Genomic DNA, 14,916 nt, shown 5'->3' on the forward strand with positions numbered 1-14,916 from the left:
AAACGTCACCTGGCAAGATCAAGCATTCAAGGCTACACGCGCGAAGCATCAGTTAACAGTCTAACAGGGCAGTTAAAATGATAAATTGCAGAAGCAAGCAATCCTTCAGTTGATAGCATTATAGCATATGATGAATGTTCTGACGGATTATATAGAGCTGTACCATTTAGGTTATATAGCAGAAAAGTGTACAACATAATGATATACAAAAGAATCATGTATTCAGACAACATTTAGATTTTACTAACAGCACATCAGTATGGTGTGATTTGAGTAAGCAAGCAAGTATATAAAATAGCTTTGTTTGTATGATGAATATGTTCTTACTATCTGCTATTTTTAGATTGTAATGATGAGCTTCATGAGAACACCGTGGCTGAAATAGCTGATGCAAATACCCAACCAGCTGGCGACACCCTGATGACTAATGAAGGTAATTGTTTGTTCGTTTATTTGCCATATTGGATATTACATTACTAGTTTAGTTGCTAAATGTTACTTGCAATATTATTAATCACTTACAACTAGGAGAGGATCGATGGAACCGAGGAGTTAATATGGGGCATGGTCTGCAAAGGATGAACCGGTCTCGTCGTGGCAAGCTACCAATTATCATACCTGAAGGGTATATCAGGCCTGTGGTGCCTGATATTGCTTCAAAGTATGCAACTGAATGCAACATCACTGTTAGGAACCATGTGCCTGTGCTCAAGCACTGGAAGGAATACAAGAAACACCCGGCTCTGATTGACCTTTTTCTGAGAATACTATGTGTGAGTACATTCTCCAAGTCCTTTCCTCTGTTTGTAAATCTATGAGCATCATCTATTTATAAATCTGAGTTTCCATTGTTTTAAATCATGCACCCTATTGTCTGCTAAATAAAAAATCTGCAATACTCTAAGCATAAAGAGATTATGTATAGTAAATTTTCTGCCATGTCTAATAGTACAGCTGTGATTCCCTCCTTATGTTTTTTCCAATAGAATCTGGTCATAAGTGTCTTGAAAGCTATACATTTTCTCAGCTATCATATTTCTTATACATGTTCTTCCATCTGATTAGGCAAAGTTCGACATTGACACAAATGATGCTATAGTTAGAAATGGTTGCATTGAAATGATGAAGTCTGCAGTTCGCCAACAACGACATTGGCTGAAGAAAGACGATTTTGATCATTTTCCACTGCATTTGGTTTCAAAAACTTCTCCTATCAAATCAACAAGTAATGAACAGTGGATGGACCTTGTAGAATCATGGAATCATGGAAGAGTCCGAACAAAATGGTATTCCATCCCTAAAATACCAACCTCCACCTTGTACATGATACTTTGGCACTTGTCTAACATGTATTCTTTATATGATGTAGGAGGCATGTCAAAAGAATAAAGACAATCGAGGCAACATCAAGTTCCATCAAACAACTAGCTCTCGTAGCTACCCGGTTTTTGTAGAAAACTTGGTAAGTGTCATGTGTTAGCCTCTTCTCTTTTGTCTTCTACATAAGGTACAACTTTGCATGATTCACTTCACATACAATGTGGTACATACTAGTATTTCCATTTGCTGGTAGTGACTGCATATCTATTTTGTTGAATTGAACAAGTTCTGTCCTATTTAGCAAATTTTTAGCTATTGTAGATATGCCTCACGTGCATGACTTTAGTGCTACCATTTTGCATATTTTTGACTTACTTCCATGCATGATTGATCAGTTTCCTATTCCCTAGTGAACATGTTTAGATGCCTGTTCTGACCAGTGAGTAGGCTGGTTTTGTCTTCTATGCAACTTTACATAATTCACTTGTCATACAATGTGGAACATAACTAGAATTTCTATTGCCTGGTAGTATCTGCATTTCTATTTTGTTGAATTGAACATGTTCTGTCCTGTTTTACCAAATATTTAGCTGTTCAAATGTCTCAAGTGCATGATTGTAGTGAACCCATGCTGTATAATTTTAACTTTACTTCCATTCCTGATTAACTAGTTGCCTATGCCCTAAATACAAAGTGAACATGTTATTTACATGCATGTTTTGACAAGTGAGCATGTTGTTCTATCATTTGTTGCTACAATAAGCGCTATGACAAATTAAGTGATCTGGCTCCATATAATTTTTTTTCCAAGGACATGAGTTTGAGGATAATGTGCCTGATGCATTTGATTTGTTCGAAGTCTGCCACTACAATAAGAAAAAAAAGGATTCACACCTGCTGTAAGTCACCTCTGATGGTTACATTCTGAATTGATTATTTCAAACTGCCCCATGATCTTGAACCATATTTTCTGCTTGCTTCCTTGCTAGACTGAAATGGAAAACCAGCTGGCAGCAGAACCACCAGAAGGTGAAGAACCCAAGTCAAAGGCTGAGGTTGTAGCTGATGTGCTTGAGCGCAACAGCAAGAACAATCAGTTCCTTCAGAAAGTGGGGCTATAGGCTGAACGACGACCAAGGAGATGTGATGCTGCAGCACAACTAGAAGCAGAGAAGATGGCAAATGCTGGTCTTCGATCAATTATCAGCAACCAATCAAAGCAGCTGGAGGAAGTTGAACGGGCAAGGATAAGGGACAAAGAAGAGATGAACAAGAAGTATGCAAACTTGGAGGCCAAACTTGAGCTTTTGCTGGGTACAAATTGACAAAGCTTACTGACTTGCTATGCTACTTTTTGTTAGAACCAAACTTGTGTAGTTGCAGCCCATCTTTTGCTGTGTTGAAGAGTGTCTTGTGTGCACTGCTAGTCTAACCATTGGGAATTTTTGTAGTTAACAGAATTTTTATACCGTGCTCTATAGCATTATGATCCTGATTTAAACTAATTCTGGTGATGGTAATTTGGATGATAAATTTTTTATCTTGTGGGCTGAATTGATTATTTGATAAATGGGCTAAATTTTTCATGGGCTTGGCTGTTTCAATCTGAGTAGAATTGTAATGGGCTGAAAACGGCCCATCTTAGTGGCCTAGTTTCAAAATGAACCCAACAACAAGTGGACCAGGATTTTCAGAAAATGGCACGTCATCAGCCATGTTGGCTGCCACATCATTGGCCACGTAGGATGCCACGTCACCCGCCACGTAGGATGCCACGTCAGCCGCCATGTAGGATGCCACATAGCCGCCATGTCTTCTGCCACGTCAGCCTCCACGTAGGATGCCACGTCAGCCGCCACGTAGGATGCCACGTCAACATCCATGTCATTGATAGTTGAACACGTGGCATTATCTGTGACGTTTATTTTCGTCATAGATATTGGGCTTGGGTTGGGCTAAGTGGACTTTGGGCCATTTTGTGTCGGTTTAGAAACATCATAGATCGTGCCAATCTGTGACGATGACAGAAAAAACGTCACTCGATTTAATATGTGACTCTCAATACATGACGTTATCCGAAATCGTCACGAAATCGTCATAGATGATGTTTTGTGATGTTTTTTCAGCAATCTGTGATCAATTTGTTTTGTCATAGATTAAATGATTTCTTGTAGTGGGTGCGGAGGAGGAGGAGGCGCGACGGAGGCGCACGAGGAGGCGCGGAGGACGCGGAGGCGGGGCTGGTGAGCTCCGGGCTCCGGCGGCGGCCGGATCCGGCGCAATGTGGGGGCAGACGGCGGTGAGAGGGGCGGAGGGCCAACGGTGGCCGAATCCAGCGCCGGGTAGGATGAGTCGGAGGCGACGTTTGGACCCACATATCAATCACAGATGACAGACCAAAAGTCAAAGTACCGCAGAAACAATCAGCTTTTTATAAGTAGGTATAGATATAGTCAGTGGCGGAACCAAAAATTTTGAGTAAGGGGGCCGGTCGGACACCTTGTACTATATCAAGATATATATACGTGTCACCAATATTTTGGATATTAAAAATGCTTCGTATATGACCTATTTGCACTTATACGACCTCGTAGTATACAAACTATATATATGCTAACGTATTGCAAATTTGCAATCTCTTTCTTTTCTAAAATAATACCAAATGTCTTCCTTTTTAGTTTAGCCATATTTTCTGAAAAGATTATCACATAATTAAATTTTAGATTTCCCATTATAATATGTGTATTTAAGACAAAGAAAAATAAATATGAGCATTTAAGAATAACAATAGCTTATTGTGCCTAATGGCCCGTATATGCATGTGCATTGCCTGCACGCTTGCCAAGGGCTAAATAGTATGACTGCATAGCATGCTGCCCTGTGCTGGATGTGCTAGCTCATAGCATTTGCTGTCATGCTGTGTCATGCTGCAGCCTGCAGGAGTATTGTCAGAGACTCACACCTCAACGTTTTATTATCAGAGACTCACACCTCACCCGTCAAACAACTACTCCCACCGTCCCTTTTTATTTATTTGTCGTTCGGCAAGCGTCGCTTCCCGAGCAACAAATAAAGGTAGACGGACGGAGTAGATGTTAATAAACTGATATTGGATTGGACTTAGTATTGATGACCAGGTGTGTGTTGGACTTTAGAACATAGATAGATGATTAAAGTTTTCTCCAGTGTTAGAGGGGCCATGGCCCCTGCTCGCTCCCCCTGTTTCTGCCGTGGTATATGATTTTTCCATGTGCACATTTGGCCCATAGCTAATTTCCTGACAAAAAGGGATATAGATTTTTCCACGTGTACATATGATTGCATGGGCTATCGTAACTATTCATTTTTGAATTAATGGGGAGATGAATCACAGGTAGGTAAATGAATTATAGGTAGATAAGAAGTACTCCCTCCGTCCCGCAAAGAGTATAGTTTTAGAAAATTTCAGACATGCTATCATCCAAAGAAATAACTTTGTTACCCATAATTAATTCTACCAATTGTGATTGAAAACCGTGTTGTTTATTTGGTTTTCTAGATCCTCAATGAATGCATATGCATTGGAACTAGAAAAGTAATATCTACTAAATATTTGATTGGCCCTATATGTTTTCCTATGCAATGCTTTCTTGGTACTTGGTATTACTTTAATTAGATGGATCTCATTACAAGCTAAAACTATATTCTTTGTGAGACAAAATTTGAATGGTTAAACTACACTCTTTATGGAACGGATGGAGTATATGGGTAGATGAGGTGAATCAATGGTTGGATTGAGAGAAATCAAAGGCTGTGCATGTGGTTTTACGCTTCCCGATGGAAAGTTATAAAATGTATAATCACACAAGCACACAATTTAGCACAGATATCCTAATAACCAATCCATCAACTAAACAGTGAATTATTATGATTGGAATCCTGATATCGAATCTAATTCTCCAAAAATGATATATATATATATATATATATATATATATATATATATATATATATCTCTTCCTTAACATAGTTATTTGGTTTGTATGCGTACGAGTCAAATTTCTTTGTAATCGTTGGTTTGACCTGTCGGTTGGGCTGCCGACACATTCTGTTCTATTGGCTGTGAAGCCGATACATTCTGTTGAGGATTCATTGGCTGAGAAGCCGATGCATTGTTTTGCTCCAGTGTTGATGGAGCAAATGATCCAGGAGGCATTCCAAAGCCTGTAATTGGATCCCATCCCACTGGTACTCCCGATGCAAATCCTCCTTGTGCTGATGCGGCTGTTGTAGTAGAATTTGTAAAAACAGGAGGAAACTGAAAAGGTAGTGTTGTACCAGTCGTTTGTGGAAAAGCAGAACTGCTACTCCCTTTTGGTGCAACCAATGGAGATGTTATTGTAGCCAATCCAATAGAAGAAAACCCCATTTGACCAGGCTGTTGATAGCATGGTCCTGTATAACCTTGATATCCCTTCTCATACAATGTCTTGATCACGGTATTGTGAACAGAACTGGTCATTAATGGTGCATGATTGACAAATGCATGCCCCACAGCTTGATGTATCATATCCAACATCATGTTCTCACGTTGCACCTCAGTCAATGACTGATGAGATGGGAAGCCAAATTTATTGACCACTTCACCAGATCTGGTAGCACCGAAAGATTTGAGACATTCACGCCTGAACATCTTTATGGCCTTCTCTAATTCAGCTCTTTGATCATCTTTGAGCTTATCTTCTTCAATTGGAATGTAATTTTCCTCATCAACACCAGTAGTATTCTTGGACTTAGACATGTTGATGTTATTTCGTGTCCCACTGGACGTGCCAAAAGATGTGTTGACGCAAAATTCAACACACTGAAGCCTGAGAGCAATGTTCGCCAAGCTCGGACGGGAGACCAAGTGTGCCAGTCAATTTGATCTGAAAATTTACAAGGAATTGGTAAACATCAAATTCGAGAGCGTATCGGCTGGATTTCCGAATATCTCCCACAAGTCGTATCGGCAGGAGCTGCCGATACAGAAAACGACAAATCGGTGGGAGCAACTGATGCAAGTACAGAATGACTGGTAAGGTAACGAGCGCGTATCGGCAGATTCCTATCAGTAGGCGTTGCCGATACAGAAAGCGACAAATCGGCTAGATTAGCCGATTGTATACGTGGAGCAATGTAAAAGCTACAAATGTGTAACTTGAACAAAACTACTCGAAAACAATGCTTGAAATAGATCTAATCGGCTTTTATGATGAATTTGATGAAATAACAATATTGATAGCCGATAGGAGGTATTCCAAGTTGGATAAATATGATAAAAGCTAAAACGATAGGAAAAACCTATAAATCTAGCAAATAACGATAATTTGAGAATAAATCTAGACAATAAAACAGCGATGCGCCAGAGATCAAAGCCTAGATAGATTCGATATCTTTTGAATAGATTTGAACGAAGCAACAATGATATGCTCGAAAGCTAAAGCTCAGATTTACTTGGTAAACGAACGCTTACCAGCAAATCAAGTCGCTCGAATGTGAGGCATCCTTGATCAACTAGAAAGAACTCGCAGGAAAAAGAAAATAGCGAAGTCGCCGACTTGAAAGTAAATTGCATGGAAATTGTAAAGGTTTGTTTGATTGGATGTGTATCAATTTTTTCCAGACCCCGCAAGGTCCTATTTATACCCTAAGCTAAACAACTCCTAGCCAATTACGGCAAATACAAAACTTGACGAAAAAGAAAAAGATTTCCTAATTTAAAGATAAAACCGAACTAAACCAGGACTCCACCGGAATCTTAAACAAATCTGGATATCCCGGCGGTCAACAGAATCCCTGTCAGCAACAATATCACCTGCCGACCCCCTCATCAAATACGCTTTCTCCTTCCAAATCGGCAACCTTCTTTACTTCATCGGCAACTCTCTTCATTCAACGCTTATCTTGACGCGTGTCAAAAAACGGCGTCAACAGCCGCTTTAGTTTTTCCGCTAATGGTATAGCATGAGATAATCTGATGTCTCCATTCTTAAGCAATTCATAAAAAATATGGTTGCATTTAAAAACATCAAAAGTAAATTTAACTTCATCTTGTCGATTCTTTTGAGTCAGCTTGAGTGGAAGACAAGAACATGGTTTGGCCTTTGATGGCCAAACAAATTCAGTAGCACATACCTCTTTTTCCTCACCGTCCGAACAATCGGAATCATGATCAACCGCATGTGTGTTGGACCGATGAGCTTTGTAGGTATCCTTTGCATTTTTCAATTTAAATTCCAAACCTACACCCTTCATTTGCAAATGATTAACTGAAAGGAAATCAAAACCTTCAAGTTTTTCTTTCAAATAAGACTGCAAACCTGCAAAGGCCAATCCGCCAAATCTTTTTCAGAAACTGTGAGAATAAAGCATCAATTTTTTATATCTTTAAACATTCGGAAGTAATCCGAAGCAGGTTCATCCCGGCCTTGCCTAACCGATGTCAAATATGACAACTTAGCCTCATTTTCGCCACTAAAGAAGTGATCATAAAATTTACACTTCAATTGATTCCATGTTTGAATAGAATTTGGCGCAAGCGAGGAAAATCAAGAGAAAGCGGTTCCCGTTAAAGACAAAGAAAACAAACGAACACGTAAAGCATCATGGAAACCGGCTTCTCCCAATTGCAAACTATATTGACTTACGTGCTCTCAAGTCGTATGAGTGTCATCACCATTAAATTTAATGAACTCGGGAACACACCAACCAGCGGGGTAAAAAACAAGATCAAACTCAGGAGGACATGGGCTTTGATATAAATGCGAACTACCCATATCTACTTCAAGTTTATTTTTAATTATGCTAGCGAGATCATCTTTGGACCTAGAGAAATCGGCCTGATAGTTCCCGCTAGTCGAAGCTTGTGTTGAAGAAGCAAAACAATGTGCATTGAAATTAGGGGGTGTCATCGTTTGCGTAGCGTTCGGAATCAGTCCACAATGGGGACCGGATCCCTACGGTGTAATGCCCACTCCTGCAGTGCGAGGGGGTGTGTAGGTCACCAATTCATTAGTTCGGCCATGGGCAGCCGAACTAGGAATCGATGCGAGCGGTGCAGGTGAAGACGAACTAAGCACCATAGCGCCGGTCTGACCGGCCTGACTGGTTCTGTCTGAACCGATGAAGGTGGCGGCGTCTGCCCTGCAAAGTAGCCTGGCGGCATGCCATAGATCTGCTCCGATGAAGACATAGGCGTAGCCGATGAGCTAGGGTTAAGAACATCCAATGAATAAGCATTATCTACAACACTTTTACCCTTTTTTAACGCATCTATTTCATCGGACATAGAAGCAAGCATATTACCCGCAGCTAATTGTGCAGCAGAAATTTTCTTATCCATTATAAGTGATAGCTACTTAAGTAAATCAGAGGGTTCATCGCTTACATTGGGGATTTCTTCAACCTGATTATGGTTCAGCTTGAAGGTTGGCATGATGAATTCCTCGACCCTCTTGACCAAGCCACCTTGATCCTTCTTGAAATCCTTCAAGAATTGCTTCTTGAAGTGATCTTCAACAATCAGGTAAACCTTGCGCTCATCCTCGGTGAGCTCCTCCATTAGACCGGTCAGCCTCGGTACATGCCAAATTTGGCTGTCAACAAGGAGTCTACCTTATCATCCACTCTAGATTCGAGGCTTCCGTTGGGAGCAAGCTATGTCAGGGGGCGGCCTCAGCTGCGGCGACTGGCAAGGCCAGCCCGTGCCGTGGCAGGGAGCATCAAGAGAGAGGGAGAGGGAGTGAGAGAGAGGGGAAGGGGAGGCGGGGAACGTGGCACAACAGCGGTGGAGAGACAACAGCGCCGGCGCTGGGAGATGAGGGAGAAGTGCGGAGATGTGGGAGGACGCAGAAGGCTGTAGAAATTTTTAGATGTTTCTACCTTTGTCGAGGAAGCCAGAAGAGTGCGGTGAAGCGGCCCGGGGTGAGCACAGGCCATGTTTGGTTTGGGCTGAAAACAATTTCACAAAAACTTTTTGCACCTTTGACCACTAATTAGGAGTATTAAATAAGTTTAATTACAAAACCACCTCCAAGACCTCTGGTAAATTCGTGAGACCAATCTAATGAGGCTTTTGACTGCACGATTAGAGGATGGTTACTGTAGCAAATTATGGATTAATTACAATTATTAGATTCGGCGTGAAAAGTTACACTCATCCTTAAAAACGTTTTGCAAATAGACTACATTTAGTACTCCATGCATACAAGATTCTTTTTTTCGCGAAATTTTTTGTGAGGTAACCAAACATGCACTACTGAAAAATGGATTTTCGCTGAGGGTGAATCTACCGATAGCGTAAAATTCAAAAACAATTTCCCTAACGGTGAACCGTTAGGGAATATCCGTCAGGGCTAAAATGACAGGGAAATAGCAATTTGCTTGTCGGTTTTTTTATCCCTGACGGTTTGCAAAATTTTCCTGTGGGTGCACTTCCGTCAGAGAAATTTGAATCCACCAGACCTGGGCATTGTTTCCCTATCAACCTAAACCCATGGGGAAATTAGTTGCAACCGTCAGGGAATTTTGAAATCACCAGACCTAGCCCTTGTTTCCCTGTCATCCAAAACCCACAGGAAAATTTAACTGACAAAGAAATCAAATGCACATATTTAGTTCCAACCGTCAGGGAAATTAATCGCAGTCATCAGAGAAAATCAAAATGTTGAATAAGATATTATCAAATTGAATTCGATACAGAATACCAAACGACATTGTTCAACAAGACTTCAGAATCAAATTTCACATAAAATCCACATTGACCATTGCATAGATATCATAACATCGTGTCCAAGTGTTGGCATCAATCAATACACATTAGCAAAATAAGCAGCCCACCAAACCCATAAACTTCTAGCATAGTACTATCTAGAATCATACTACTAGTCTACCAAAGTGCTTGCATGCATATACAGGTGCAACACTGCAAAAGATGAACTATGAGCTGTCATTCTATTTTCAAAAGATGAAGCTGAACCGTCAGACAATGCATTGCTTCTACTCTTATCAAGCTGCATCATCACACAAGGCATTGTTTTCACTATGTTGGTTGCTGCCATGAATGTTAACAATATTTGTGCCGCCGAGGTCCTCACCATTGTGGTCATTAACATCCATGATGTTAGCGGACTCCGAACCAACATGCGAGGAACCAGTTGCCTGCTTGTGAATGAGACTTAGATAAGCAGATACTATTAGGTAAGTATTCAAGAATTTTATGAAGAATGTAAGAGAATAATAAGATAGTCTGATTGTCTTTGGCAAATATAATGTACTGCAATTCTTGACAGAAAATGCTATGTGAAAAGAGATAATAAAAATGCAAATAAAACTATTATGTACCTACACTTGATGAAATTCAGATATGCAACTATCTGCTCTTTTTTCTTTGACTTACCTCTGGAGCCTAGCACAGACTACTAACTAGTCATGATTAAAGCCATGAGGTCTATCTACCTTACCATGATATCTGAACTAATGCAAGTTAAGTCCAGATGATATGCTAGAATCAACAAGAGGCCACTTCCTCACAGCTGCAGCTGTGTGTTGCCATTCTGAATACCACAAAGTTACAATTAGTTTCTATAGTAACTATATGTGCATATAGTTTCCCAATTTATTACAGCACCATTTCCTATAGGAAAATGCCCATGTGGTGTGCTACCAGACATATCATACAACACCTTCCCATTCAAATGTGGCTGCTGCTCCGGCTCCAGCCGCCGCGGCTGCTGCTCTTCCCCTAGCTCTTCATCTTCCACTCCCATGCCCTCATGATTTTCATCCTCATCTTCTGTCCGTGCAATGCTCCTAACACCTGCAATGTAGTCATCCTACAAATAGTGCCAAATAATCCTTGTTGAAGCATTTTAAAGGAGTAGTGATATTGGAACTTTCAGAAACCAAACAAACATCTAAGGCTAAAAATAATTGCACTACGTCTATGTATGTATGAGTATTATTGTGGCAAAATTATTCATATCAGCATGCATGTACATAGACTAGTGATCAAAATAGTAAGAAGTCTCTATATAGAGCTGCACAGTTCCATAGTATATACATCAAACAGCTAAATATTTGAATCAGTTCCAGAGTGTATTTTATCAAAATAGGATTTGAATCAGTGTTGAATCTGTGTTGAACATACATACCACACGTTTTTGCACTTTGCGGCTCCTGATTGGACCAATACTACCGTTGCTATCAACACCATTTATGCCAAATTTCATCACAACATATACATTAAGAGGGGTTGCCTTCTCTGGTCCAAACCTAGCTTTCTGCAAAGACAACAAATAGTAGAATGAGGTAGGAACCTAGCTTATTCAATAGGGCCTACAAATGACATTACAGAACATACCAGAACTTGTTGTGTCTCTGTAAACGGTCTTGAGCCTCCACGATTTTGAGCAGAATCTTCACAACTCAAGCGACATGCCTGCCCTCTCTTTCGTTTTCTTTTGAATTCTTCTAAGCACCAATAACGGTAGAGTTTAGGCCACACCTCATCATCGCACCACTTGAGCCAGCCATCCAAGTATTGTCCATACTCAAGCTCTATTGGGCGGGCTAGTGTATCATCGAGTATCTGATCTCGTTTCGCATAGTACACCTTTACAGAATCCACACGTGCTTGATACATCACGTCGCTCACCCTTTTCTTCAAATAGATTTCTAGAACACGATCAGCCTCTTGTTGTTTATCTTCTGCAACCTCAAACAAGCGCTGCATGGGTGCCAAAATAGTAAGCACAGATCAGTAAATTATGGTAATAAAGGTGCAGAGCTAGTAGTAAAATTCACTTGCAAAGTACTTGTTGCTTACCCAAAATTCAGAAAGCACACGATCTCCACTTGTCACTCCCAACTCATCAGGGGTGCTTAGAAAATAATCACCCCAATCCAAAGCTAGACGTGGATCCCCTATAACAGTACCATCTTCATCCTTGTCCTCAACCAATCCTAGGTATTCTCTCTTGAGGATGACTCCAAGCTGAGTAGTGTATTTGTAAGGGGGCTTGTAGTTGACATAACTAAATTGCCTGTACAGAAATAGTGGGTTCTTTTAGCTGTTCAATACTCACTACTAGAAAACGGGCTATGGGAACCGGTTGGAAACAGCCTTAGGAACCGGTTTTCCAACTGGTTCCCCCAAACCGAGACCAATGGCCTCGGTCTAGGACACCGGGTTTTTCACCTGGTGCCTTAGGCGACCATTGGTACTGGTTGGAAATACCAACCAGTACCACAGAGGCTGCCATGCTGACGCAAGCTGGTAGCCCCTATGGTACCGGTTGGTATTTCTAACCTGTACCAATGTGTTTTCCCTAATTTAACCAAATCCAGTGCAATGTATTTTACTTATTACTGTTTATTCTTTTGAAATTTCTAATTTATTCAAAATATTCGAGTACTATACGTCCATTGGTTCTGTTTGAGTTCATAGAATATTCGAAATTAAGTAAAAGTCAAAGGCAAGCATATAATTAAGTTATTTGGCTATAATAATATATTTACAAATATACAAACAATGGGACATCATGTTTAGAAATATTTATAAATATAGAACTCATGTTTATTGTGCAGTAGGACCCTCACGACGTCGATGCGGATGGTTGCCTACGAATGTGATTGTCGTGGTAGAACTCGCCTCTAGGATCCAGGATCTCCCTCATAATGAATCCTGCGAGCTGCTCGCACACGGCGTTAATCCGATCGGTAGAGTAAACTTCCTCCCTGATTCGACGCATCTATCATTTTTTTAAAAAAGGACTGATATATTAATTTCATCGCGTTAGTATAATTAGGAAAATATACTTGTGAACGGATTGTACGTACTCTTAGATCCTCCGTAGTAGCCTTCCCGCATGGAGCTTGAAGGTGCATGAACTCGCATACGTAGTACCCACACCAATCAATTCCTTGTTGTTGTCTCCCACACTTAAGGAGAAATAAAGTAGTTATTCAATATTTGTGTATGCCTATACAAAACAATTGGGATTACTTAATTAGAAAAAGGTTCGTGAATCAACATACCGGAAAATCCATTCTAACGTTCAGTTCCTTCCTCCATTGACCAGCTCCTTTGTTCTTTTTGGCATCTTTGAAGCTCCATACTAAACGATAAAATAGAAATTATATAGTGCACACAGATACTTACATCGCTTGTTAACAAAAAGTATTAATCTAGAGATAAGTGATACTTACAGAGCCCAAATGGTGATGATAGAGACATCGAGGGCTTGTCGACGGTATATGTGATGTAGAACTTCGATGTACATCCAAACGTCATCCTCCCCGTGGAAGAAATCTTGGTCGCGAAGCTTGACTCCAAACATTACCGTTTCGTTCTTCGACATTTGCAGGTACCATTTATGGAAATTGTACATCAGCGTGCCCAGACTCATCTCCTCTTCGTCGGTGACAAAAGGTTTTCCATGCTCGTATGAAACAGCAACAATGGGAGCGACTAGGATATCCTCCATTGCCCCCGTTGCCTGTGCTAGCATTAATCCTGTTTCGGCAAGAAATTCCACCACGTGTATGTTGGGCATCGTCGGCACCTGGAGGGGCTCGAGTTCCTTTTGTTGTGTGCCTAGCTGAGGAATGGTCTTTCCACATTTCTTATTTCTCTGTCGGTGGGCCTTTATCAGTGTCCAGTCATAGTCTCAGGATAATATTTTTGGTGGTGGTGGGTTGCTCAGATTTACTAAAACCTTTGCTACTACTTCTGGATCTACTGGTTCCCTCTTCTCTGGGACTTTAGGTTTCAACTGTTCTTTCACATACTGAGCCAGTTCCTCCCTCCTTTCCTCATCGGTCATCTCGTAGTCTAATTTCTTCAGCGGGCATGTTTTCTTTTTGACCGTTTTCTACTTCTTGTTTGTGGGTCCGGTCGGTGGGAGGATGATGTCTTCTTCTTTCCTTTTTCCGGTGCTGGAGGGGCTGGAGTACTCATAGCCCTTTGCACGGGCAGAGATGGCGGTGAAGGAGGTTGTGGGGACGGTGGTGAGGGAGGTTGCAAAGACAGACGATGGGGATCCACGGGAGCCGTTGTGTTTCCAATAAGTTTGATGTCGGCCTTGCGCTATAGAACAATCCCGTGGAGTGCGTCTCCCAATGTCTTCTCTCCATCCCCTCCAACAAAATCGAGTTCAAGATTCTCATTGTCCCCGCTCGTTCCAACTATCTGCTCAACTGTGACGGAGGTGTAGCCAGGGGGTATCGGCATTCCATGAATTGTAGTACAAGAATTCAGTGGTAGGACTGACCCATATGCTACATGAACGGATATATTCATAGCTCGAACATGTAGCTTGCATGCTGTCGGAATGGTGATATCATCCATTGGGTACCTCTGGTGCTCCACCGCCGGTGCCTCAATCTGGGGGTGCTCAGCTGGTATGTCGGGCGCCACCGTGGATGCACAGCTGCTGCGTCGCTGAGAGGCCGGGCTTATCACAACATCCGGCTGTGACCCAGCAATGGCCCTTTGCTAGCTCAGAGCAAGCTGCACTGCCTTATTGACCCTTGCATCCATCTGAGATTCCAGTGACGCAACCTTCTTGTTCATCT

The 14,916-nt window shown here is 41.3% G+C and overlaps 1 protein-coding gene and 1 long non-coding RNA gene across 2 annotated transcripts; one reads left to right on the forward strand and one right to left on the reverse strand.

The window, feature by feature from the left end:
• Positions 1–1,288: 1,288 nt before the first annotated feature.
• On the forward strand, positions 1,289–2,847 carry LOC120646121. Its single transcript, XR_005664287.1, has 3 exons — positions 1,289–1,462; positions 2,132–2,219; positions 2,310–2,847. It is a non-coding gene; the product is annotated as an uncharacterized LOC120646121 (long non-coding RNA).
• Positions 2,848–10,108: 7,261 nt separating this feature from the next.
• On the reverse strand, positions 10,109–13,234 carry LOC120643771. Its single transcript, XM_039920243.1, has 6 exons — positions 13,180–13,234; positions 12,940–13,091; positions 12,167–12,383; positions 11,702–12,067; positions 11,493–11,621; positions 10,109–11,174 (listed from the first exon to the last, which is right to left on the reverse strand). The coding sequence occupies exons 1-6, from the start codon at positions 13,225–13,227 to the stop codon at positions 10,917–10,919; spliced, it is 1,170 nt and encodes a 389-aa protein (XP_039776177.1). The 5' UTR covers positions 13,228–13,234; the 3' UTR covers positions 10,109–10,916.
• Between the last annotated feature and the right edge of the window lie 1,682 nt (positions 13,235–14,916).

Source organism: Panicum virgatum, chromosome 8K (assembly GCF_016808335.1).
Source record: "Panicum virgatum strain AP13 chromosome 8K, P.virgatum_v5, whole genome shotgun sequence".
In the NCBI taxonomy this organism is placed as follows: Eukaryota; Viridiplantae; Streptophyta; class Magnoliopsida; order Poales; family Poaceae; genus Panicum; species Panicum virgatum.